This window comes from Rasamsonia byssochlamydoides (genome assembly GCF_041956645.1).
Source record: "Rasamsonia byssochlamydoides strain NRRL 3658 unplaced genomic scaffold VTN77scaffold_14, whole genome shotgun sequence".
Taxonomy (NCBI): domain Eukaryota; kingdom Fungi; phylum Ascomycota; class Eurotiomycetes; order Eurotiales; family Trichocomaceae; genus Rasamsonia; species Rasamsonia byssochlamydoides.
Window position 1 is genome coordinate 41,061 of NW_027192397.1, and position 25,969 is coordinate 67,029.

At 51.9% G+C, this 25,969-nt stretch overlaps 8 protein-coding genes across 8 annotated transcripts; 4 read left to right on the forward strand and 4 right to left on the reverse strand.

Moving 5' to 3' along the window:
• Positions 1-412: 412 nt before the first annotated feature.
• Positions 413-3,579, reverse strand: VTN77DRAFT_1689 (uncharacterized protein; the record flags this gene model as incomplete). The annotated part of the gene is made up of 2 exons (XM_069417447.1): positions 413-3,262; positions 3,331-3,579. The coding sequence occupies 2 exons, from the start codon at positions 3,577-3,579 to the stop codon at positions 413-415; spliced, it is 3,099 nt and encodes a 1,032-aa protein (XP_069279794.1).
• Positions 3,580-4,485: 906 nt separating this feature from the next.
• VTN77DRAFT_1690 (uncharacterized protein) lies at positions 4,486-7,268 on the forward strand (the record flags this gene model as incomplete). Its single annotated transcript, XM_069417449.1, has 3 exons — positions 4,486-4,565; positions 4,616-5,198; positions 5,262-7,268. The coding sequence occupies 3 exons, from the start codon at positions 4,486-4,488 to the stop codon at positions 7,266-7,268; spliced, it is 2,670 nt and encodes an 889-aa protein (XP_069279795.1).
• A 1,614-nt stretch (positions 7,269-8,882) lies between these two features.
• On the forward strand, positions 8,883-10,487 carry VTN77DRAFT_1691 (uncharacterized protein; the record flags this gene model as incomplete). The annotated part of the gene is made up of 2 exons (XM_069417450.1): positions 8,883-9,380; positions 9,444-10,487. The coding sequence occupies 2 exons, from the start codon at positions 8,883-8,885 to the stop codon at positions 10,485-10,487; spliced, it is 1,542 nt and encodes a 513-aa protein (XP_069279796.1).
• A 1,277-nt stretch (positions 10,488-11,764) lies between these two features.
• VTN77DRAFT_1692 (uncharacterized protein) lies at positions 11,765-13,780 on the forward strand (the record flags this gene model as incomplete). The annotated part of the gene is made up of 3 exons (XM_069417451.1): positions 11,765-11,872; positions 11,934-12,098; positions 12,170-13,780. 3 exons carry the CDS (start codon positions 11,765-11,767, stop codon positions 13,778-13,780), a joined length of 1,884 nt encoding a protein of 627 aa, XP_069279797.1.
• A 1,275-nt stretch (positions 13,781-15,055) lies between these two features.
• VTN77DRAFT_1693 (uncharacterized protein) lies at positions 15,056-16,336 on the reverse strand (the record flags this gene model as incomplete). The annotated part of the gene is made up of 2 exons (XM_069417452.1): positions 15,056-16,078; positions 16,142-16,336. The coding sequence occupies 2 exons, from the start codon at positions 16,334-16,336 to the stop codon at positions 15,056-15,058; spliced, it is 1,218 nt and encodes a 405-aa protein (XP_069279798.1).
• A 1,414-nt stretch (positions 16,337-17,750) lies between these two features.
• On the forward strand, positions 17,751-18,440 carry VTN77DRAFT_1694 (uncharacterized protein; the record flags this gene model as incomplete). Its single annotated transcript, XM_069417453.1, has 1 exon — positions 17,751-18,440. The coding sequence occupies one exon, from the start codon at positions 17,751-17,753 to the stop codon at positions 18,438-18,440; it is 690 nt and encodes a 229-aa protein (XP_069279799.1).
• A 591-nt stretch (positions 18,441-19,031) lies between these two features.
• Positions 19,032-20,515, reverse strand: VTN77DRAFT_1695 (uncharacterized protein; the record flags this gene model as incomplete). The annotated part of the gene is made up of 2 exons (XM_069417454.1): positions 19,032-20,191; positions 20,269-20,515. 2 exons carry the CDS (start codon positions 20,513-20,515, stop codon positions 19,032-19,034), a joined length of 1,407 nt encoding a protein of 468 aa, XP_069279800.1.
• An 806-nt stretch (positions 20,516-21,321) lies between these two features.
• Positions 21,322-22,054, reverse strand: VTN77DRAFT_1696 (uncharacterized protein; the record flags this gene model as incomplete). Its single annotated transcript, XM_069417455.1, has 3 exons — positions 21,322-21,726; positions 21,807-21,883; positions 21,940-22,054. The coding sequence occupies 3 exons, from the start codon at positions 22,052-22,054 to the stop codon at positions 21,322-21,324; spliced, it is 597 nt and encodes a 198-aa protein (XP_069279801.1).
• Between the last annotated feature and the right edge of the window lie 3,915 nt (positions 22,055-25,969).

Here is a 25,969-nt window from a genome sequence, read left to right on the forward strand (position 1 = left end):
TCTCACTATTCTGTCGGTACAGATAGTCCTGTGCTGAGGCAAGTTAGGTAGGTATATTAGTATACGTATACGTATGTATGTATGTCCACACATACATACGGAAGTATTAAGACAGAAAAAAAAAGATTGCGCGTATGCACGACGCGGCCATGGTTAAAAATGCTGATCAGGGGTTTGGGGGGAAAGAACGAAAAGCCAAAGAAGTAATCCTTTTTTCTTTTCGTACGCTCACATCGCGCAATTTAACCAAGACAGTCGTACATCAACCATACCATTCATCCCGCGTCAAAAACAGAACAGAACAAGAAATCGAATCGAATCAAATCAAATCGATAGCCAATTCATTCCTGCCGTACACCAACGCAATACCTAGTGGAATAGCATAACCAACCAACCAAAGCAGACGGTTTATTTAAGCGGCAACTTCCGCTATCACGTTACCCAAGGTACTCAGACTCCAAAGCGCGACGAGCCCACAGCCGATTTTGCGATCCATCTTCCAATGGTTCAGTGGGACGATGATGAGGAGGCCGACGAGAGTGGCGAGCAAGGTCGCTCCGCTGATGGCGAGGCTTTTCGAGATGGTTATTTCGTACGGGCCCTCAGTCACGCCGATCGGCAAAGCGGTGGTGGTGGTGGATATGTAAGGCTTCGAGGAATGGAGAGTCATATAGAGACCGCCGACGCCGATCCCCAGGAGGATGTTGAGCATCGGCCCGCCGAAGCAGGCGCTCAGAGCCATGACAGGATATCCTAGACGGGCCACTGTGATGTCGGCCACCAGGTCGCCCAGCGAGTTCCCCACGGCGAACACTGTGAGGCCCAGAAGTGAGTCGCTGATGTCGAGGATGACTCCCAGAGTCTTGAGGAGACTGACTACTTCGTTTGCGATGGTCGCAATCCAGCATATACCGACGACAAAGCCGAGGAAGGCAAGGAAAGGACGCAGCTGGTTCGGCGGTTGGGGGTATGCCCTCCCCCTCAAGAGCAAGTTCAACAGCGTCACGCAGATCAGAGAAAGGGGGAGACAGAACAGCACGGGTAGAAGAAGATTCCGGGGAGCCCGGTCTGGATCCAAGTTCAACCATCCAACGAGGACGATGAAGAGAGGAGAGGTAAACAACTGGATCGAGACAAGCCAGCGATGCCATTCCCTCATCGATGAGGGAGGGGAGTCAGCTGGGGGTTGAGGTTGCACGACGGGCATCTCAGAGTCAAACCGTGGTCGCATCCCCGATAAGGACGCGCGGTGTCCTTTCTTCGAGCTACGTGACGGATTTCGCCGGTCCTCGCTGAACTCACCTGTCTGAGGTCGGAGAAGAGGAGAGTCATCCGGCAGCCGGACCAAGGGCCTTCGCTCGTTGTCATCATTCACTGTGGACGGCTGGGCGAAGTCTGGATCTGATCCCGAGTCACTCTGCTTGGGATCTACCACTGGAAGCGTAATTGTCAGGAGGAACACACTCGGGGCCGCAACGGCACCCAACAGCTTCTCCCACACGTTCTTCGCCTGCCAATTGTACAAAGTGGGGAACAGAGTTGACATCAAGAGCCAAGGCGGAGGTAGGAACCAATAAGGCCACCACCTCCATCGTTTAGTTTCTCGATCCATGTCTTCAATGAAATGATCGTCAGCCTCTATCAGCTCCTCCGAGGAGGAGAGAGTTGCAGGAGGGAGATGGATGCTGAGCGCCCTGGAGGACAGCGAGGGAGAGCTGTCTGAAAAGGGCGGGAAGGGAACTGCAGGACTTTCGTTGGCCTCGGGCTCAGAGCTGATGGAGATCTGAGGGACCTGAGCAGCCGACAACGGAGAAACACCTCCACCGGGAGAAACTCCAAGATCGCGGGGGCTTGCCTGATAATTCGGAGTACGAAAAAGATCTGTCGGTACTGTGAGATGGTCAGAGGACTGCATCTGGCCGGCAGGAGCAGGACTCTGACAACGTGACGGGGATCCAGAGGAGGTTGGAGAAGCTGTTAGCAGTGCTGATGGATCGATGCGCAGGGACTCCGCTTGAGGACTGGGCCCGGCGTCGGGGGCTTGGGAGGACTCTCCCGGCTCAGCGTCCAACACAATGTTGCGCGAAGGTAAGTCTTTCTTCTTATTAACGACGCTTGTATCAAGCCGCAACCGTGCTGCGTCATTCATCGACACTGACCGATGGCGGTTTCTCCGATCCTCTTCACGTCCAGCAGTCAATGTCCTAGTGTTCTCTGGAGGGTTTGAAAGAACGGAAAGGTTGTCCGTATGCTGTGAGGGTGCTGCGTATGGATCATCGGTGTAGCGGCGAAGATCGAAGGGACCATTCGGTAGGTTCTTCGATCGTCGGAGGGACGACAGAACCGACTGAAACTCAAGAGCACCGACCAGACTGGGTCGGATCGGAGTGAGTGTAGGGCGTCGTCGGGACGGTGTGGGTCGGCTGACGTGCATGTTCTCTCGAATCTCCGCGAGATATCGATTGCGAGTCTCGTCATCCTCATCGTCCTTCCAGGCCGGCCAGACCGTCCGCTCGAGAGCCTCGAAATCGGCTCTCGATGAACCGTGCAGCGGGCTCCTGGTCTCACCCGCAATGGGATCGTCATCCGGAGCACGCTCTTGCAGATCCAGCTCTTGGCTCTCTGGAATGTGGAAATGGGCCCGCGCAGCCAAGTCTCTTTCATACCGTCGGCGCTGTCGAGTGAGGTACCAGTGCCACACCACGACCATCAAGACGTAGAAAAGGTAGAGTCCGATCATCGTCGTGCACTCCCAGACGCGGAGCTTACCGTCCGCCAAAGCAACCATGCTAAAACCAGCGGCGATGATGAAATAACCGACATCTCGGACGAAACTTCGTCGAGCCACCCGGAAGGGTCGAACCAGGGCCATCGAGCCGGCGACGACGGCAGTGATGAAACAAGCAGCGCCAATGAGCTCCCCGACGGCCAAGCTGCCACTGTTGGAGCTCATGGCTGCGAAGGTCGAGAAGACATCGGGACTGCCATTCCCAAAGGCCAGGAACGTCACACCGGTCAAGCTCTCGCTCATGCCCAGGATGCTGGCGATGGTGCTCAGATTGATACAGAGAAAGTCACTGGCGGCAATGCCAATGGTACTGAAGAGCAGTGAGAGCCACAGGACGAGGATAATAAATGCGAGGGGCTGAACATGGCGGAGCTTGCAATAATAGAACTGGAGGTAGGAGAACAGGCCCTCTTCGTCGGGACAGTTGGTGCGCACGAAGGCACATTGATCTTTGGCATGACGAACGAGGCGACACTACATCCAAGGCAGTTTGATCCCGTCAGTGAGGTGATTAAGAGAGCAACAAATATGGTGAATAATACCTCTAGTTCTCGCTCTGGGGCACTGACCGGTCCCGTGCCGTTGTACGGTGTCACTGCTCTCTTGCCCAGAGGCGGATTCGATGCCGCAAGGGACAAGGGCTCCCCAGACCGTCGAGTTCCCCAACTCACCACCGCGAGGAGGCCAATGGCGATGATCGTCAGGAAGAAGGCACGTGCAGAATATGGGCCATTTTTCCTCGTGCGCACCGTGACGGACGGGCGGGGAAAGGGAGCTGGCGGATTGCGCATCACAGGGGCATCATGAACCGGTGGCAGGAGAGAGATTCCACGGTGCTGCCGGAAGGAGCCAGAATGGTGGGACAGAGAACAATTCGAGCGAATTTCATACAACAGATGCAGAATAATGTATAATGGCCTCTGCAAGCAGCAGACGATAACTATGTCAACCCATGGCGGAGCAGAAGAGAAGATCACACGAGACCAATAACCTCAGATGGCCTGTATCGATGCGGTACAGATCGGCCGTTAAGAGATTAGCTCGTTACCTAAGAATTGATGTCAGCGCCAAGCTAGGATGGAAAGTGTGGCGGTGCGCAATCCTGGAGATACCTATCGGTCCTATCATATCGAGTTTCCTATCATTCTGCACGTTCCACAATCTCCGTACAAGCTGCTGCCACGACATTCGTATGACACCTACGCGATGAAACGTGGTACTGCAATAGTTAATAGCAAAACCATGTCAACCCGGGAATAGCTGCATTGAAGGTTATTATTTATGATTACCTAGGTAGGTAGGTAATCAGGTAATGACATACTCCGTAATAATGCCTACTCGGCAGTCGGCACGAGGAACAATCTTGACCAGAAAGGAAAGGGCGACCCGCATGACCACAGCATCACGTGCTGTCAACGGGATCTGCACTGGTGGTCGCTGCGGCACCCCGAATGTTTTGTTGACACTGCGCTTTCCTGTTCCGTGTTTGTCACCACCACAACTCCCCGTCAAACGGCAAGTGCAAGTCAGCGGTCAAAGTCGACTCATCGCAGTCGCATTTGAGCCTGTTTCAATCACTGATATCGGCTTCCCTACAGCAATGAGTATTTGACAGTGCCTATATTTCCTTTTGCATCCTTTTTATTGTTTTAATACCTTTTTCTTCCTTTCGCCAAATACTACACCTTTGATTCACCATGCCGCGTGTGACCAACCCCTCCAAGAGCCATCGGCGCTCCACTGGCGCCTCGACGCCGCACAAAAACTCCCCTATCAAGTATGGAAAGAGCGATGCTTTGCGCCAATGGTTGCTGACCCTCCGCACAGGATTCCCCTCAATGATGACATGGGAGAGAAGGCGGCTCGGATGCAGTCGCGACAAGCCGAACATGACCGCCAGATGAATCAGATCAAGGCTGCCGTCAAGACGCCTATGCCCCCGCGCAAGACGAACTACGATCGCGCCGGCAGCAACAGTCCTCTCACGCCACGAGGTTCTGCCCGAGGGAGAAGAGAAAGCGACGTGGACGGCCGTGGCAGAGGTGCCACGCCGATGAAAAGGGTGCCCATCTTGGCCAATTTCGAGGAGTGGATGAAGATGGCGACAGACAATAAGATTAACGCGGCCAATTCGTGGAATTTCGCCCTGATTGACTATTTTCATGACATGTCCCTGCTCCGTGAAGGCGATGGCGTGAATTTCCAGAAGGCCAGTTGTACTCTGGATGGCTGTGTTAAGATCTATACGAGCCGAGTTGACAGTGTCGCGACTGAAACTGGAAAACTCCTAAGCGGTCTGGCTGAGAGTCGGGATCACAAGGCGCATGAGACGGAGGCGGAGGGCGCGGAGGGAGAGGACGAGGAAGAGGAAGAAGGCGAGGATGGAGTGAGGAGGAAAACCAGGAAGAAGGTAGGTAGCCATGAATACAGAGAAGAACGCGCCGCTCTGTTCCACAATACTGATTCCAGGCAGACGCAACGGTCACATGAAGCGACTCTCGCGCCATCCTTTGCGGCATTACAGTTGAAAAAGTTTGAGCTTGAGTTTGCTGTAGATCCACTGTTTAAGAAGATGTCGGCAGACTTTGACGAAGGAGGAGCCAAAGGGTTACTGCTGAACCATCTGTCAATCGATGGGCAAGGACGCATTGTCTTTGATAGCAGCGATGATGTGGACGAGGCAACTGCAGATGCAGATCCCAGGGAGGGGTACGAGTCTCAACGGGGCACAGCGGAACCTGAAGAGCCCGGATTGCCGTCACCTCGTCCCAGGAAGGAGACCGAAGAGGAACCGATGGAAATTGACCTGGCTCCGCTAGCCGCCAAATTCTTTCCCGATCTCGATCGTCTCGCCGAAAAGGACATATGCCCGTCCCTCAAGAACTTCGATTTAGGCGACCCGAGCGGTTCCCTTAATATTCCGCTATTGAAGGCTCCCGAAGAGTGGCGTCACGATAAGCCCAACGAGGAACCCAGTAGAATCGGAGACGCCTCCGGGATCATGCTCGACGACGATAATGCGGTCGGCTTCGATGATGACGACGGAACCTTTGCAGGATTCGACATTGGCGAAGACGCCGGATTCGGGGAAGGAGGCGAGGCCTGGGCCCGAGAGGCCGCGCTGGAGCCGATGCTGAAAGTTCACCGGATGGAAATCGATGGGGACGGTCAGGATGGCGAGGGTGATTTTGATGACCATGAAGATGCCTATGCGATATCCCTCTCTCACCAGCCGGCAAATAAAGAGCACGAGAACATTCTCAGTTACTTTGATAATGCGCTACAAAAGAACTGGGCGGGCCCCGAGCACTGGAAAATCCGAAGAATCAAAGAGAATGCCGCAGCAAATTCGACGACTGCGGCGCCCAAGCCGCGCAAAGAAAAGGAGCCCTTTGAAATCGATTTTTCCGCGCCCCTGGACCCTACGGTAGCAGACCTGATCTACACCCAAGCCAGCTCCAACTCGGCCATTTCGATGCCTAAGACGCAATGGAAGACCAAGGGACGCAATCTGCTCCCAGATGACAAACATTTCAACTCGCAACAGTTGTTGCGTCTCTTCCTCAAGCCCAAGGCCCGCATGGGCTCCAAGAGAGTCCTTGGATTCCGGAAGACCAACGATTCGCGGAAACAAGGTCAGATGCCGGCCGCCGGGGAGATGGATGAGGCGTTCTGGGCCAACCACAAGCCCGAAAACGACACAACTGCAGCGGAGGAGGGCGCAGCGGCGGGCACGTACGATGCTAACTTCTTCGCGGATGACGATGGTCTCGCGTTCCCCCACGGTCTGCCCATGGGTGACGACGATGACGATAACGTGCCGTTCGCAGACGCCCGGGAAATGTTCTCTCCCCCTGCTGATGCCCGTCCCGCGACGTCTGGCGGCGACGGGGCCGGAACATCCGGCCTGACGGCGCTCTTGAACATGGTGGGCGCCACTCCTGGCTCGGCCCTTCACGGTGGAGGATATGGATCGCAGCTCGTCACCCAAGGAGGACGCCGGGTACGGCCCGACTACGTCGCGTACGCGCGGGTTGCGAAGAAGGTTGACGTCCGGCGCTTGAAGGAAGAGATGTGGAAGGGCATGGGCGATCGATTAATCGCGTCGACCGACTTCAATTCCACGTCAGAGGCCACTGCCGTCACCGCTCCCCCTCAGGAACCGGATGAAGATGAGACGCCACCGACTCCCACACCGAAGAACCATCCTCCTAATCCAGCGGCTGGGAATACAACCCCAGCGGAGAATGACAATCGCTTACGCTTCACGAGCGTGATGAATTCGCTCAAGAACGTATACCCGGAACACGCGCTCCGGGACATCAGCACGTCGTATGGCTTCATCTGTCTTCTCCACCTGGCCAACGAGAAGGGCCTTGTCCTGCAGGGGGGCGATCCTTTCAGTGACCGAGAGGGCGCCTTGGAAGAGATTTATATATCCAAGGATGCTGGAGCGGTGATCGAGGATGGGGCGATGTAGAGAGACGAGCTCTATTTCTAGATCCGGTAGATATTTCTGGTGCATGTATGTACAGGTTTGCAGTCGGGGAACCATCTGCAGCGGCGTTATGGGAGTTTGCTTATGGGGCTTTTGATCTGGGACCGAGTGATGGCTTTGGTGTGGTTGCTTCCATGAGAGATACGCAATCTATGACGTAGGTTTCCTTATAACGTTACAAGCACTGTTCTCTTATTTCAAGTCTTGTAGCATATTTGATCTCTTTTCTTCTCTTCTCCTTCTTGTGGGGTTATTCAGGTCAAAGACCACAGTAAGGGTATTTAGTCAAGTGCCGAGTACCGAGATCACCTGACAGCTTGGACAGACCATGCTGGGCAGTTGCGAACAATGTGACTGCCGGTGCAGATGGCCGTGACGGGGTGTGATGGGAAGACATATTGCCTGGCAGATTAAGCATCCTCCATCGCAACAAAGGATAGCTATTATTATCCTTATTATGCTCCAATTGCAGTCCTTGACATGTTGAACACAACCAAATCTGCCAGAGCTGTATCAAGGTAGGACAGTGCTTTGCCGACGAATGATTCTAATGAATCCTAAATTGACAAGGTAATCAATCCATCCGAGGGCGCCTCTCCTGTCTGCTCGCTGCTGTGTGATATTCGACATCTTCCCCTCCTTAGTTGACGGATCGACAGGCTTGCGGCCCGCGCTTCGGCAGCCGCCGTGGTTGGTTGGCTGCGCGCTCAGCGTATCGCCCGGGATCGCCATCCACGACGCTCATTTGCTGTGACGGGCCGTCTCTGTGATGGACTTGCATACAAGTGACTCTCTCTACGACGCTGCATCCATGATTTGCTCCCACCATGCGGAGGGACCGTGCTTCGTGTTTTAGCGTCCATGATCGCCATCCATTCATTGTCACCATCGATGAGATTTCCCTTGTTTCTCGCCGGCAATGTGCCTCCAATCCTTGTCAGATTCGTCCCTCTGTGAGAGTGCCGGGAGCAAGCAGACACCTGCATCGTCCAATAAAACTCGGGGATACACCGAAGTGCTCTGTCCAGAATGAGGCCGGGCGCTAACATCTGCATCTCCGATTCGAGCATGCTCATGAGGGGTCCCGTCAGCTCATCATGGATTCATGGGAAAGCAAGCACCCAGGCATAGATATTCGACGCGGTCGAATCCCGTCGGGCAAACGACCCTTTCTTTGGCAGATCTCTCCAGGTTGTGCCTCTTCTCTTTCTTTCTTTCTTTCTTTTTGCTATCCATTGTTCTGCTTGCCTGTCTTGAGTCTTGTTGCTTGTTGTTTGACCTGCGCGGGTTTCGCAGAAAACTATTCGTCCATAATTCAGTTGATATATACCTTCAAGCCCTTCCTCACACGGAAGACAACACAGTTAGGCTTCTCGTGCTGGCATTGTGACCTCTCTGCACCAAAGGGCGAGGCATCTCAGAGAGATCAAAAGAGTGAAGATTGCCTTCTCCAACAAAAACTACTGCGGGACAGTTGAGAGCAGGATCTCTCACAAGCTGGCCTCTTGAGCACCTTGTCTCCGTCTGACCAGTGGGTAAATATCGACCCCTCACATCAACACCGAGGAAGACCATCTGCGAACCAAGTCTTTCCGCATGTCACCCAACAACGACAGTCAGGATCCCAGTCCTCTGACTTACCAACCCGTTGTACCAGTTGATCTTGTGGGTGGCTACCGCGACCATAGAATGTCCAACCCTACTCCTCCGGAACCAGCACACATTGCCCGCAGTTCTTCCGGGTCGTCCTCTGGTTCCTCGCTGAAAAGTCCGCGCACGGCACGCTTCGCAGAGGCCACCACGGTGATCTCCCCTGTTGGACCGTCGGAAAATGGGCAGTCGCCTTTTGCGGATCCTCCAGCTGTGGTAGAGAGCCAGCCTCACGTCTCCGACGTGGGATTTGGATATGTCGCCGACAACGATGCCTCGAGACATGTCTCACACCCTCCTCTGACTCCAGCCTCGCCCCTGAGGAGCGCCCTGAAGACCCCGGGAACAGCCCGGACATTGAATCCACTCAGCCCGACCTTCCGAGAAGAGCTCAACTTGGAGAAACAGGAGAAGAAGACGGAGAGAGAGAACGCACGAGACCTGGTGAGTTCGGAAGACTGCACCCCTTCCAAAAGCAGGATCTCCCAATGCTGACGAGTCTCCTAGAAAATCAAAACCCGAGTCCGACTGGCCAAGGTGCTTCTCCGCTGCGTCAACTTCAGTTGCAGTTTGATCGTGCTCTCGCTCATCTCAACCACCTTCTCCATCTTCAACGCCACCAAGTCCCTTCCGCCTCGCAACAATCTGCCCCCGTGGGCAATCGGCACCAACCCCTGGCCGCAGATCCTCCTGCTGGTGCTCTCCTGCGTTTCGCTGTTCACCTGCCTGATCGTGTTCTGGGGTTACTGGCGAGGGGGCCACCGACGCGCCGAGAAAGTCGGGGTGTACTATTCCGTGTTCTCGGTGTGTTTCTTTGCCTTCAGCGTCATCATGTGGGTGGTCGGCGCCGCCGTCTTCCAGAACGCCAAAGCCAGCGGTGGTGGCCAGGACCTATGGGGTTGGTCGTGCAATCAGAATACGCGGGCCCAGCTCTTCCAGCAGGATGTCAACTACAGCTTGATCTGTCGTCTGCAGGACTGGTCCCTGGTGTGCGCCATCATCGAGGTGGTCATCGAGGTCATTGTCATTCTCATCTACGCGGTGGTCTTCTACCGATTTTACTCGAAACAACGCCTCCGCAAGACCATGGATCTCCGGGATAAAGCGCGGTCTGACCTATATCTGGCTCAGCTCCGAGTGCAATCGGCGCCGAACACACCTGGGTTCATGCCACTCACCCCCAAATCCCCCTACATGAACGTGATGCCGACCCAGGACGCGTACTCGGCGGCCGAGAACGGGGAGAACTATTCCGTGCAGTATGCGACTCCCAAGTCGCCGATGCAGGCGGCCCAAAAGCCATTCCAGCTGCAGCCGCCACCCATCCGTGTTCACCACGCAACCCCGAAGCCAGCTCAAGAAGGCTTCGCTCCAACTCCGGGAACTGCTGCTGATGGACCGTCGGAGGGACCAGCAGAGCAGGTCAACCCGCATGTCGGTGCTGCACCGGGAGAGAAGACCTACGAGGCCGTCCCGATTCCCGGCGCCTATACCAGCCCCATGGCGAGCCCCAGCTTCGCTCCTCCGGCGGGAACAGCACCTCCCCAATAGACTGTCGACTACCACGTTAATTCTTTCAGAGTAAACCCAGCCCACTTGTACAGATTTGAATGGATACCATGTCATGTTTTGTTTGGTTTGTTTTTTTTTTCTTTCCTAATGTTGAGCACTGGCTCAAGTTCTTCATGAATCTTCCTGGGCAATAATTAGGCGGATTGGTGTTGCTTTCACGAGTCTTCTTCTGTTATTCGCGAGAGATCTCACCCACTTATCCTGAGATATAAGATATGTATACTCCTAATACGAAGGTAAAACAAAACCAAATCAAAGCGAAGCAGGGCCTTCGTTGATTGATTGTTTTGCTGTTTTTTGAGATCATTTCGGTCTTCTGATCTTCCAATTTATCGGGTGTACGTACAGTATGGTCATCAACTGCTTTTCTGTCTCAGAAAAAAAAAAGAAAGAAAAGAATAGGAAGAGCATGGATGGATGCGGTTTCCATGATTAGGAGCATTCTTTTTAAAGAACTATCCAAGAAAAGATACTGCCTGGAGGACGATGATTGGACAACAAGGTGTCGAAAATGGGGCCAATTCGCAGGCTGCAGTGCAACAGCCTGCAGAGACCTATCTAAGTGTCATATTAGTATATTAGCTGGATATTATTGTCATGGTTTTTGCAATTGCTACTGTAGCATGGGGTGTTTTCCGTAAGCAACAATTGTTTAATTAATTGATTACCATAGTTCATACCCCAGATAAAATCGGAGCCAATCTCTGCCTAAGGTAGTTAAGCTAGTTAGTTGACCCACGCAATAATACGGATCACCTATGGGCTATGAAGTAATGAGGCTGTGCCAATGGATGTCCACTATCAATCAATCTCATGCGTCCAGCACACGCGGCCTCACCAAGGTACTCACCTTTGATCGAGACTAGTTTAATAATGAAAGAACTTCCTACAATCATTGTTGTATTTTTTTTTAATAATTGTAGCAAGAATGCAATCGACATTGTTGCAATTCGCCCCCGCCCAGAATCCCTAGCCATTGCCAAGCCACGCCGGTGTCGATCCTCTCCTCCAACGCCGCTAGAGGTCGTTCGACTCCATTGATATGCAATCCCAAGACTTCTTGGGTCGTTCCTCCTCCTCCACCTCCACTTTCGAATAGTAAGGACTTATTTTATTTTTAACTTTTTTTCTTATTTTCACTTCGTTTCTGTACTGGGATGACTGTGATGTCCCCTCCTTTCCTGTCCTGTCCCGCGTCGACTGCTGCTTCGGACCCGACTCGATCGTTGTCCGGGTCTTGACTTGACCCTTTGAACATGCTGTGGCTCCTTTGGTCGCTTCTGGCCTTCCTTCTCTTCCTTGGCCAGATCGTCCTGGCAGACTTTGATCTGTTAGAAGACGATGATTTGACGACATTTGTCACGGTCAGTTCTGCCATTATTTTAATTATTATGTAATTCCAACTCGATTCTAACCCCTCCACAGAGGCCCGAAATCAAGGCTCCGAAGTTCGATGTCGTCGTACACGATCCGTCTCGAGTCAGTCCCGGATACTGGTTTGTCGCCCCGTATGCGAATATCGAGCCTGATCCTCCGACCAAGAAGTATACGCCCTGTCAGGTTGGACCGCATATCTATGATGCAGACGGGGTACGTCTCAGAGATGCTGGCGAGCTTGGGTAGGATACGGTCAGCTGACGTTGATGTGGGAGGAATTGTAGACTCTGGTCTGGGCGGGATCCTGCGACTACGAGAATCAAAACATTTTCGACTTCAAGGTTGTCGACAATATCGACGACCAGGCCCACTTGTCATTCATCATCGAACACGCCTACCAAAACGAGGGGGGCCGCAGGGGCGGAGGCCAGATATTGAACAGTCATTATGAGTACGAAAACTGGGTCCCTGTCACCAACGATCTGGGGGCGTTCGATATTCACGAGTTCAATATCCTCGACGGCGGCAAGACAGCCCTCGTGACTACATACAGGCCCGAATTTCTCGATCTAAGCGATCTCGGCCGGCCCATGGAGCAGGGCTGGGTCATGACTGGTGGCTTCGAAGAGCTCGACGTTGCAACTGGCCGCGTCATCTTCGAATGGCGGTCGTTGCCGCATATCCCGCTAGGCGAGAGTACCTCTCTTCCTCCCAGCACTCCGATTGCGGATCCTCCCGGCTGGGATTACCTCCACGTCAATTCAGTAGACAAGAATGCGGATGGAGACTACCTGCTGTCGGCTCGGTTCACGGACACGATTTACCTGATCTCCGGGGTAGATGGGCATATTATCTGGCGACTGGGGGGCCATCAGTCAGATTTCGTGCTCGAAAATTTCCGCTTTTACCGACAGCATAATGCCCGCTTTCTGGAGTCCAACAGCACTCACATCACCATTTCCTTTCTTGATAACGCGTCCGATGAGATTTCCCAAAATGAACCCCGATCGTCTGCGCTCGTTGTCGTCTTGAATATCGCTGCGTCCCCAATGACGGCCACCGCCATCAAGCGTTATAATCGTCCCGATGGTGGCCTAAGTCGACTTCGCGGCAATGCGCAAATCTTACCTAATGGCAACATGTTCGTCGGCTGGAGTGACCAAGGCTATCACAGCGAGTTTACCGACGACGGCACCTGTGTGATGGAGGCGCGTTTCAGCTCCGACCGCTTTTCCACCTATCGATCCTACAAGTTCGATTTCCATGGCCGCCCACGGACTCCTCCGGACCTCAAGGCGTTCGTTTACGGTTCTCCATCATCCAACACCACCACGACCGTCTTCTATGTGAGCTGGAACGGCGCGACGGACGTGGCGTCATGGAATTTCTACGCACGAGCGACCGCGGGCGGTCCGCCTGTGCTCATCGGCAATGCGCCCAAGACTGGCTTTGAGACCATGTTCGTCTCGGACGGCTACATGAATTGGGTTTCGGTGGAGGCTCTCGATGCAGATGGTACGTCCCTGGGCATGTCGAAAATCCACAACACCACAGTCCCGGACGACTGGCTCGCGGCGGGCTTTGAGAAACTCCCCGTGCCGCAGGATCCGGCAACCGTCGTCGGCGGGAACGACGACGATGCTACGGAGGCGGAAGACGTGGAGAAACAGGCCGCGGCAGCAGCAGCTCTGGCATATGATTTCCTCAGTGGAATCGGCGGGTTGTTGATCTTGACCCTCGTCGTCACCTCCATTGGGGTGCTCGCGGGCGCTGCAATCTGTGCGCTGCGAGTCCATCGCCGCCAGAGTCGCTACCATGAGATCCCTTCCGAGGAGACCGAGACTGAGGGCCCCCCCCTGACAGCGACACAAACCTTGAGCCAGCCTACAAGGTGACATGGATCAGTGACTCAACTGAAGAGAGATAAAAAGAGAAAGAGAGAGAGCTTCCTCGTATAGAGAGACAGGATTTATTCTTGAAAGAGATATTTCTGGAATCTGGATAAGGATCTCTATATCTATATATCTATCTATTCACGTTCTTGATGAGGGAGCGGGTCTATATTATTTTATATTATAGATCAGATCTTCTCGCTGGTGCATGCACTCGCCATCTTGTTTTTTGGCTGTATATAGATATGTGTATATAACACACACCCTTTGTTCATTTTATCCATTATATTTTCCCTTCGCCGTCAGTCATGCTTTTTTTTCTTTTGCCTTTCTTCAGTACATAGATTTTCTGGTATTACTTACTATATACATATATCATGTCTATGTCTATTATCCTTAAGGTGGGATGGGAATGGTGATCGTAATCGGCACAGCCTGTAAATGCTGCCTCTCTTCTTCTCCTTCCCCTCCCCCTACTTCCCCCCTCCTCCTGCGCCCCTCTTCTCATCTTTTGTTCTTCTTTTTTTGGGATATCTGAGTTGGCAAGTATGGGCCTTCAGATTTTCTATGTAGGTAGGTGTATGTTGGTCAGTTTGATCTCAATTGCCACCCTGCTTTGAACTACAGTATCTAGCAAGCTGCCCATGTTGGACTGTCCTAGGCATTGTTTGCTACTTCGCTACGTGCAAATACAGATTCATCTATACTGTATACTGCGACATGTAAAAATACCGAGCATAAAATCATTTCCATTACTTGCAACTAAACTAAACGAACCCGCAAAGATCGTACGTACCATACAACATCATAATTTCGTAAATAAAAGTCATAAAAGTCAGACTGACTGTGGACTGGACTGTCTCTGCTTCCGTTAACAGGCTGACTGAGTAAGTCAGTCACCTTTGTGATGAGCTGATCGGTAGTAACAGTCACATAGTTGAATATAATGAAAAGGCAAGAATATAAAAAAAAAGTTTGCAAACCAGAAATCAATCACAAGGCAATTTGTGTGCTTGCGGAAAACAGGAGATGAGAAGCAATCTAAACGGTAACCATCTGCAACTGTTCCATGCTATCGTACACTCGAAGAAAGTCTTCTGCAGTCTTACCTGTCATTTGGATTGTTTGTGACAGTGTGGGCCAGTCCCTGGAGAGCCATTTCTACTGCTCTGTTGCTCTGCTGAAATAACACACCTCTTCCCTGCTTCAGATAGGGAGTCGGCGGCGTCCACGGGCCAGGGCCTGCCACCACACTCATCGAAAGAAGTGGTGCCCATCCTAAAAGGTAATGTTCAGCACTTTGCGGGCCTTGACTGGTCCCATCTTCTCCATCAACTCCCGAGCAATTCGTTCGTCGTTTTTAATTTGGAACGCCTCCGGCTTCATCATTTGTTTCTCAAGCTTGCGAGCCACCTGCCGCAGCTTCTCCTCCTTGAACATGCCCATGTGAAGTTTGACATCCGCATAATCCAGGTCCCTGAAGAATTGCAGTGGCCACGCCCACTTCTCTTCAACCTCCAATCGAATAGGCCAGTCCGCGATGGCGAGATTCAGATGGAGCGCTTTCAGTGAGGTGAAGGCTTCGGACATGTCGCCGCAAGTAATGTACCACCTCATGTCACTGAGACACTTGTAAATACGGTGTTCCGTGAGTGCTGGCTCATTATACATGACGTGATGCAGCTCGAGATGGTGGATGGCCGCCTGCGAAACCTTTGCGGTGCGCTTGAGGAACATGTTGATGACTTTTGGTGAGCTGAAAACAAAGTGCGTGTTTGAATACACGTAAAGAAGAGTCTCCAGATAGAGCTTCGAGCAGGTGAGAGCAAGCGCCAATGGCGGTGAAGCTGACTTTTTAGGAATGATGGCATGGTTGCTCAGCTCACGTAGCTGTAGATTCTTGTGGTAGAGCCGGTACCTGCCTTGCTTCTGGCCCGCCGGCTTATCTCGGATGATCTCCACACGATATGTTTCAAAGACGTCTTCGTAAATCTTGGTGCGTAGTTCACCGGGCAGAGAGAAGAAGGGGGAATCTCTGGGAAGGGTCTGCGGCACCAAATCACGAGGCGATAGGCGAGTAGGACGTAAGGACCTTGCTTTGATCTGAACTGAGTTTGGAGGTTTAATAGCGTCATTGGCACTATTAAAGGCATTCTGCTTCTTGGTCTCTGGTCCAACGCGCAGATTCTGGACAGGCTTCTTACGCCATTTGCCAGCATGAGCCGGGGAGCCTCTCGAATTATTCTTTCCTAGCTTGGTATCTGTAGCTGGAGCAGCCTCAGTCGTGGTTCCAGTAGGAGCCTGCGACCGTTCTTATCAGCACGAGATGGTCTAAAATCAAACAAAGTAGAGCGATGGACATACCCTGTTCGATTGACGGTCTGTACTTTTATTAGTGTACCCTCCACGACCATGTCCCCCACCTCGTGAATGGCTACTGCCACGGCCACGGCCACCACGACCGCGACCGCGGCCACGACCACGCCCTCGAGAGGATCCACCGCAACTATTGTTGGGATTGTGATTGTTAGAGGGGGTAGTCTTAACGGTCGACTCCATGGCAAAGATGGTTGATTAATGCTGATTTCTGGAGAACCAATCAAAGTGAGGCAAGCAAGACCCATACAGGTTGATAGATCTGTTGAGTGAGATGGAATCAAGCAGACGCAGTAGAGACTAGACACAACTGGGATGGGAACGTGCAAAGTTTGCTGGAAAGTTCAGTTCGAGGTTGTCAATCAGATAGATGGATGGTTGCTCGAGGATTTCAGACATGAATAGGTGGCCCAAGAATGGAAGGGCAGCGCTCTTGCCTGCTATTGTCTCTGACCAGTGGTTATTTCCTGAATGGGAAGGAGGGACCTGATGAGGTCAAGGTGCGAGTGAATACTTCCAGCCACCACGCGGTATCAAAGACTGTCATTGGCTGTCTGCATCACTTTGCCAACAGAGGCAACAGATATTAGTGAGGAATGAGGAACTCTTTTGTCCATGAATGCCCTCTCAGAAGCTGCCTGTCGAGTTGAGAAGCCAGTGAAGTTCTATTGACAGGATGTACTGTATAGTACTGTACAATGTACTCGGGAGTAGGGTAGGTAGCCAGACTGACAATTAAAGCTCTTCTAGTCAACTTACATTAACGAGGGTCAGAACTGAATCCCTGGAATGAGCTGAAAGACATGGAGTATAGTAAGGACATGGAGTATAGTAAGGACATGGAGTAATATTCCTCGACGTGACATATCTATCCTCCGACTTCGCCCTGCCCTCACAGAGAGCAGCCTATCTTCTGATCTGCTTTCCGGTGATGTCTCTATTTTCTCATCCTGGCCTCAATTGGAGGTGAGTTGAGTTGAGTTGAAGGTGAAGTTGAAGAGGATCCTGGGATATAGTTCGATGGATGAATACGCTAAACCGGAATCAGCCAGCTGCGACCTGCGACCTGCGATTGGCGGGTTGACCAGGAGAACGACGCTCGAGCAACGTCGCTCCGTCTTCATCTTCCACCCTATTATTCCACCCCATTGCACTCTTAATTTATTACCCTACCCCTACATCTTCGCTGACCTAGGAATGCTCCTCCGCCCGCTCAGTGCATCTGGCCGGCTCTTCCAGGCGGCCCAGTCATCGCAATTTGTTCCCGCGGGCAGCGCCCTTCTCCAGTTCTCTGCCGCTCGATCATCGCTGCTGCTGCCGCCCCACCACCGCCAGCAGCTGCTCCGACGACCACTTGCACCAACCGGTCACCGCCCCTATTCCTCCCACCCCCTCCCGCACAACAGTCGCTCGCAGTTCAAGGTCCTGCCGTTTGTTGTGATCTTGGTGGTTGGTAGTGGATCATACGTCCTGCTTGTGAAATCCCGCGCCTCCCAACGCTCCGACGTGATCCAGAAGTCATAACTCGCCGGGACTCAATTCCGGAAGACAAAACGAATCGATTGAGAGAAGACCTATACAGTAGAACAACGGCAAAATGGCTACGTCTGCTGCTCCGGAAACTGTTGCTCAAGAGATGCCGGCTCCCCAAACGTCGAGCAACACCACTCCGCGCTTCTCCCCCGATGAGGTCACCGTCGTGTTCGTTTTGGGTGGTCCCGGCGCCGGCAAAGGCACGCAATCCGAGAACCTCGTGCGGGACTATGGCTTTACGCACCTGTCTGCGGGAGATCTCCTGCGCGCGGAGCAGGTGCGTGAGGGCAGTCAGTATGGCGAATTGATCCGGCATCACATCAGGGAGGGGACCATTGTCCCGATGGAAGTCACGGTGGCATTGCTGTCGAACGCCATGTCCGAAACGCTGGCCAAGGGCACGTCCAAGACCAAGCCAGCGCGGTTCTTGATCGACGGCTTCCCACGCAAGCTCGACCAGGCCATCTTCTTCGAGGAGACGGTCTGTCCGTCGCGGATGACGCTGTTCCTCAACTGCCCGGAGGACGTGATGCTTCAGCGACTGTTGAAGCGCAGCGAGACGAGTGGTCGGGACGACGACAACATCGAATCGATCCGCAAGCGGTTCCGCGTGTTCCAGGAGACGAGCATGCCGGTTGTTCACAACTACCAGAAGCAGGGCAAAGTCATCAGTGTGGAGGCAACGGGTACGAAAGAGGAAGTGTACGAACGCATCAAGGAGGGATTGAAGACGAAGGGCCTCACTCCTCTATGAATATAGCGGCATAAACATCCTGCATGAAACAGTCCATACATATTCTTCTTCTTCCTTCTCTTCTCCCTTCTCTCCAATCCAATCCAATCCAATCCATCTATTCCCATTGTTTATTTATTTTCTTTTTCTCTACACTATCTATGTTAATTGACTCATTCATCATGTTAATATATATTTCATCAAGAACAATAGAATTGATAGAAAAAATCCCAATTTTAAGATCTCTCCACGTTCACACGTTCATAAGTTCCTCCGAATCAACCCCCCCAAAAAGAGACTGACTGACTGAATGACTGAATGTGAATGTTGGAATGTAAAATGTTTCATTCGTGGATTCCGGTGGGTTTCCTCTCGCTGAGGATATGAATGATGATGGGTGATGATGATGTTAATGATATTGACAACTAAGTAAGACTGAATTGAAAGAACTTTCCCATCCATAGACTCTAAAAAAAGAAAAAAAAAGATATCATAAAACAAAAAGAATCCTAAACATGCACCATGCATACAAGCTACTCGAGAAACGAATCAGGGAATACATTTCCTTTTTTTTTTTCGAGCTCATTAAAACATTGCCCTTTCTGGCTGCATCTAGTCACCTCCACCCACTAGCTCGACTTCTCGTGGTTGTTGCGGTTGTTGCTGGTGAGGATTCCGTCTCCGCTCGCCGTTCGCTTTGCTGCCCTTCTCCCCTTTGCCGCCGGCGCCCTCCTCTGCGGCGGCCGCTGCCGCCGCAGCAGCTTGCTGGGCCTCGCGGGCGAACCGTTCGCGCTCGGTGCGGATGACGTTCAGAACGCCTTCCAGACTGCGGCGCCAGACCATCAACCGGCCCTGCACCTCGGCCCACTGCTTCTCGCCAAAGACCCGGTACGTGGCGCGGTGGACCAGGAATTCGGACCGCAGCTGCGACAGCTTGCCCTCGACGAGGCCCGCGCGGATCGTGTCAATCACCCACTTCTCGACATCTTCCTCGGGAATCCGGAGAGCGGAGGCGATCGTGGCGTACGGCAGGGAGCGGGACGGGGTTGACGTCGCCAGGGATGCCAACGTCAACAGGCGCATCTTGGTCTGGAGGGTCTCAGCAGCATTAGCCAAGATTCCCCCGGAGATGGAGGACAGCGGGGTAGAGGAGACAAAGTCCTCGTAGGCGTCTAGCGTGTCGGCCGCGAAGATCTCGAGCAGTTCGAAAAGCGAGTTGTCACTCGCCCGCAAAGCCTGGACGGCATCGGAGGCCGACAGCGGGGTGAAGTCGAAGATGGCCGGGTGCGTCAGCGCCGACGTCAGGGCCCGGACGGCCAGCTCGCGGGCCTCCTTGCTGGAGGCCTCGTTGGCAGGAATGGTGTGCAGGGCCTCGACAAGGTGCGCGTGGGCCAGCTCACTGTCGCCAGCGGCTTCAGCGGCATCGGCAATGGCCAAGTGCAGTCTCTGGGTATCCTCCTCATCGAGCTCCCACGCGGACAACCATTGCGGCAGCTGGGCGGTTAACTGGGGTTTAAGGGCTTCAAAAGCACTGGTGGCTCCCGACTGGCGGATCACAGCCACGATGGCCAGGAAGACGTGGTAGCGGCTGGTGTCGTTGGGCGCGAGGGTGTTGAAGATGGTGGTGAGGATGGACAGCGCCAACGAGGGGCCGTGCAGCGGTGAAGATGTGATGGGCTTGGCCAGGTAGGTGCAGATGCGCGAGAGGAAAATGTCGGGTTTCGATGCCTGGTGGACGAGGTGAACAAGGAGGTTGTAAGCAGCGGTAATCTCTGAGGATATCGTCAGTTATATCCGCTTATATCCTTTTTTTTCCCATCTTGATTGATTCGACCGGGTTTTCACCCACCTCTCTCTGGAGCAGCGTTTAGCACAGCTGCGGCGGTCACAATCTTCTTCAGAACTTCATCGCGCTGCTGGAGGTTGGGTTCTTCGCCATTCTGTTCCTGCTGGCGCAACGGGTCGAGCAGCGGGGCAATCTCGGCGTGGAGGTTGCTCCCCTCATCCTTGCGCAGGACGTCGAGATACTGAGCGAGCTCCTCGCACAGCTCGGTGAAAGTGCCCTCGATGAGGAGGGTGTTGGTAGGAGCCGGCATGACGGAGCACGTCAACGGAAGAGAAGGAGGAGGAGGAGGAGCGAGGTTTCGATTTTGTGGTGGTTGGTGGAGGAGGAGGAGGATTGCTGAGTCGGTCTAATGATTAACTATCGATAAGTTTGGGAGAAATTTCAGTGTGTGCTGCAAACTCTTGGCGAGCACTCCGCGGGCGGAGAGGAGCACACCACCACCACGGAGAAAACGTCAGCCAATTGACTTATTATTTACATATCATGAGTGAGAGGAATTGAAAATAGTTAATTTCTTAAATGTAGAAGTAGTATGACTGCGTTCAAGGTAATTCTCGGCAAAAGTTGTTTTTACAATAGGCATCTCTCGGCCGCCTTGTACAGTACGGTAACAACTTCTTAAGACGGCCAATAAAGTAAGCTGAACCGCCGTCAAAATATTCCTAAGCGTGAACTCTCGCGCTTTCTGTAGATGCGCTCGTTGAGTTACAACGAAAGAAGTGAAATTTTGCCTTCGCGGCAATCTTCCAGATTAGAATGCTGTGGTACTAACTACAAGCTAAAGACAAGGTGCTACTAGCAGAATATTCTGGCACAGGCAAGCTGGCGCAGTCAGATGCAAACTTTTTAAGGATAGGCAGGCATCGAGGTCATTAACCATAGTCGTGACGATGGTGTCAAACCCTCAAAGAACAGAAGAATCAAACACGAAAACCAAAAAGATACCCGCGAAAACTCCACGCTGAAAAAAAAGACGCGACAATTATCTGCTTCCTCCTGGCAAGAGAGAGCTAGACCGATGATGGCACAGGAGAGAAAGGAAAACTGCTTTCGATTCTACAGAACAAAGCGGAAAGCGGCGAGCAAAAAGGCCACGAACAGGCCCGTGGAGTGATCCTGGGCCACTCTGACAGCCATGGCCGCAGCTTTCGAGGTAGCCGCTGTGACGGAGGCACTGGTGGTCGAGGCCGTCTGCGTGGCCGAGCCAGTCGACGTGGGCGCGGTGGTGGTCGAGGCGGCGGCAGCGCTGGTGGTTGAGGCCGAGTCGTCGATGGCCGTGGCGTTCAGAGTACCGCACTGAGCATTTGCCTTGCACTGTTCCTGGCCCTGGAGGTCGTTGGGGTGGTTGTTGATGCACTGCGCGTAGTTGGCCTGGCAGACAAAGAAGGGGATCGTGTTGGTGTATAGCGCCACATCGGGGACAGTGCCGTTGATGCAAGTGCAGCTAAAGTTCAGGGTATCCTAATAATAATTACGGGTCAGTTAAAAAGATGCTTGGCAGATCGAGTGGGTTGACTGTTGATCGCGCCAGGGGCACATACGGGATCGCACTCATTGGGCGAGGCAGCTCCTCCGCAGATCTGTGGGCAGGTGTTGCGTTGGGCCTGACACCACGCCGCTGGTTTCGTTAGCATCGCAGCGCATTGAGGCAGAAGCAAAAGCAAAAGCACTCACATCTGGTATTCTCAGGGACAAGGCCAAGGTTGAACCCTGCAGGAAAGGTGTAGTTGTTCTGAGCTGCGATGCCCGCAACAAAGGCGGAGAGGATCAGCGCGAGAGACGACCGCATGGCTGGAGGAAGAGCTAGACTGGGTGAGCTGTCCGCCGTGACAATACTCTGTGTAGCGATATTAAAGTGCTGTTGTCTTTGAAGGGTGCTGTACAGGAAGCTCGCGTGGGAAGGGAAGGAAGGGAAACAGGAGAACTATTAAACGGATGAAACAGGTGAAGGGGGGATTATTTCCTTTCCTGCTGGGAAGGTGAGGCCAGAGGAAGGTGGACCTTGGGACACTGGAGCGTTTTTCTCTTGTTCAGAACCAATTCTGTCTAGCTCGTGTTAGTCTGGCAGACAGAGATAAAGAAACACCTGCCAGCTTTAGCGAGTCAACTACGTTAAAGCTACTGGCTAGTCACTGGTTAATTACTCCTGGTTGAATATTGCTGGTATGCAATCAATTGGCTTGTCACGAGTTGCTTGGCGGATCGATTCGACAATGCTTTGTCGCCACCCTCACATAACAATAACAATGTCGATGAATGCGGAGAGAATCAGCAAACCTATGTCTTGGCTGGATGCCATGCTCATCAATCCTGACCTACCAATGCAACACCACGACTAAGTATGTTGGGTACTATTAGATAATTTAACTACGCGGCTAGTGTTTTAATTACGGTCGTACTAGCTGCTGGAGTAGTTCTAGTGACCGCGAAGAACCGATCTCCCGAGGATACGATCTCCTCTCATTTTCTCACCAGTGGCCACCGTTCCCTCTGTCCAAAATAAGTACATAAGTATCGTCAGAAGATGAGCACTCCGTATGTACAGGTGGCTGGGCAGCCGGCTTCTCTGTACGAAGTGCATGCAGGAGTGCCTCATGCCTGGTGGCAGGAAGGGGCTGTCCGTGTCCCGACTCTTCTTCCCGGATTCTTCGTCCTTCTGCCGATATCCGTCCTTGTCCCAAAAGAGTGACCCTCATGATTAGCGCCGGCGACCAGTGCTCCAGGGCGATTGGGCGATTGGTGAACCTGAACCCGACGCTGGAAGCCCGTGTCGCGTTCCTTGGTTGGAGATAGCAGGAGGAAACCCGTGTCGAGGTCTCGCAGGTGCAAGTGTGCAACTAGCGACGGCACTAGCAAGAATCACCATAGACAATCCAACCTGTATGACGCGGCCAAGAGATGAGATATGGAGAGGGTGAGAGCTTGTCTTCAATTGATCCAATCGGCCAGCCCAGCACCCTCGGAGTGACTTCATAAGATAGCTAGCTGTGCAACGATTCAAGGCACGATGACGCTACTAGCCGATTTGCGGGACGGAGCAGTTTGTCATGTTTCACATAAGAACAAATCGCCTCCGAACCAGGGAAATATTAGCTCATGTGACCGTCACCCATACAATAATCCTCAAATTAATCTTGAAGGATAAAAAAAGACGTGAAACGAGACTATGAATTCATAGAATAATTAAAAGGGAGTATGACTCAAAGAGAATTAAGAAACACTCCACATCAAAGGACCTCAATAGTCTATAAAACGGGGAAATCGACGTCAAAAAAAAGGAAAAAGCCTCAGTCTCGACTCTGGCCAGAATCTACACCACGTCGATCATCATCGTCATCCCCATCTCCTGCAGGAACAGGACCCTTTATAACGATCCCACGTGGCTGCGCATCCTCCAGCAATCCTTATTTATTCTATTTTCTCCTTTTGTCTTTTTCACTTCCCGCTCTGTCCTATCTACGAGTACAGTATAACTCCAAAAACGATGAATTTGACAACTGCTTTTCTTCAACTCAGCAAATATTTAATATTGCTTGTATAGTCCCATCTTTCTCTTTGAGCCTTGCTGAAACTGTTAAGATGAGATGAATACTGTATCAACCGGAGTTTGGTCTCGAGATACGATAGATCTATCGTGCGTCTCTGGTATTTTAAGGGAAAAAAAAAGAACAAGAAAAGAAAAGAAAAGAAAAGAAAAGAAAAGAAGGCGTTGTAACAAATATCTACATGATCCATCATATACTTCAACGATATAAATATCTAAGTTTATGAGAGTAAATGGCAGCTCAATGGTGGATTTGGGTAAATATATATTTCGGTCGAATAGTAAAAAGGAGGAAAGAAATATTCTGCCTTCCCCCTTTTCTTCTCTTCTTCCCTTTCTGTCTTTCTTTTCTTTTTCTTTTTCCTTTTCCCCCCTTTCTCTTTCTTTTGATTATGGCTCGGTTTAAAAGCATCTCCCGTCTATAATAAGGATTATATAATTTCCACTATTAATGATGTATAATTGGCTTAGTCGTTATGATAACTAAATTTTATCTTTTTTTTTCCTATAGAAAGGCCATCTAAGCAACTACCTATGCGACCTACTCATTTATCGTATACTTGGTAATTATTTTGGCTCATAGTCATCCCACCTATTGTGCGGTTTTTATAGTAAGACCTATAACTATAACGTCCCTGCCTCATGAGAACACCCATTGAGAAATCTAGAATGGATCTGCCATAAACTCAACTCAGCAGATGCTTATATGGTACTGTCTACTCTTCCTTGCCTAATTTTCCTCCGAATCTGCTAGTACGATCTTTAACGTGTTGTCTTGTTTCATGGCAATCTCCCAGAGCTGCCTCTCTCTGCCCGTAGACCTGCTAAAATAAAATCACCGCCAGAATCGATGCTAGGCACAAGCAGGACCTGTATCCAGCACTCGCCTTTCAACACTCACGATATCATTCCCCTGCTATGCAAATGCTAAGATGTCTCTATCAGAAGCTTACCTCATTAGAAAGATCGAAAAATCAAATTCATTACCACTTAATTTCAGCCTTGTTTACCCCCTAAATTCGCTGGTTTATCTCTTCTCTCCCTATATACACAATATATACTGGTGACAATGAGCTTCAGTGGAAATACACCCAACATATATTATATATTATAATAGCCATATAGAGGATGTTGTCTAGACATCTCAGAGAGCCATCTGAGAGACTACCTAGCAAATGGATATTCTATAATCTTACCTAATAGGCACTTCCAATTTAATAGTATTACCAAATTAGGAAGAGGTAAATACCCCCACTGACCAGGCTAACCCAAAGAGGTAAAGTCCCTATCAGCAGCCGAGGCCCGGAACTCGGCGATAACGACGATTGTACAGTACGATCTTCCTTCTGATCTTGCTTTATTTTCAAGTCCTTTTAAGTTCTTTATACTTTATAAGGCTTTTTTTTCTTCTTGTATATACGTATATACATGTATGTGATGTAATTATTGGACTGTCCAGATATATACTCGCTCTCTAGATATACTTGCTCATGCCGTTCTCTCAGTAATATCCGTCCATCCATCCGACAAAAGAAAAGGTTCATTCGGTCAACGTTTCACGACAGGCAGGGCCGGGGAGCATCTGTTGGTTTAACAAGCCAAAAAGGAAACGGGAGAACAGACAATGTCACATCCTGATGATCACAAGAAGCAAAAACCTCCGAATGGCAACGAGACGGCTCCCGTCCTCGTCGGTGGCCACGCCTACACCCCGTCCATGCCCCCGCCAGGCCTGAACATGCCGTACGACATCTCCGCCGCGGAATGGAGGCACATCCGCTCGAACGCCTGGGCGCAATCCCTGCTGGCGTCTTCCCTGCAAGATGGAGCAGGCGAGTACTTCCCCATCGTAACGTGGTCGCGCGTACCCAAGCCGTCGACGGGGGAAGACGGCTTCTTCTCGCAGACGCTGGCAACGCCGTCGACTGTGCCGTGTGTGCTCACGCTGCGGAGGAAGAATCTCGAGAGTGTGACGGCGTCTCTACCGAAGGAGCCTCCGGTTGCACCGGATAACAAGCAGAAGGGAAAAGGTTCTGGCGTGCCTGAGCGTCCCCCTGATACTATCACTCTCATCTCGCTCGCGTCCCCTGGGGTATGCGGCCACCCGAACACGGCGCACGGCGGGCTGATTGCCAGCTTGTTCGACGAGGTCATGTCGAT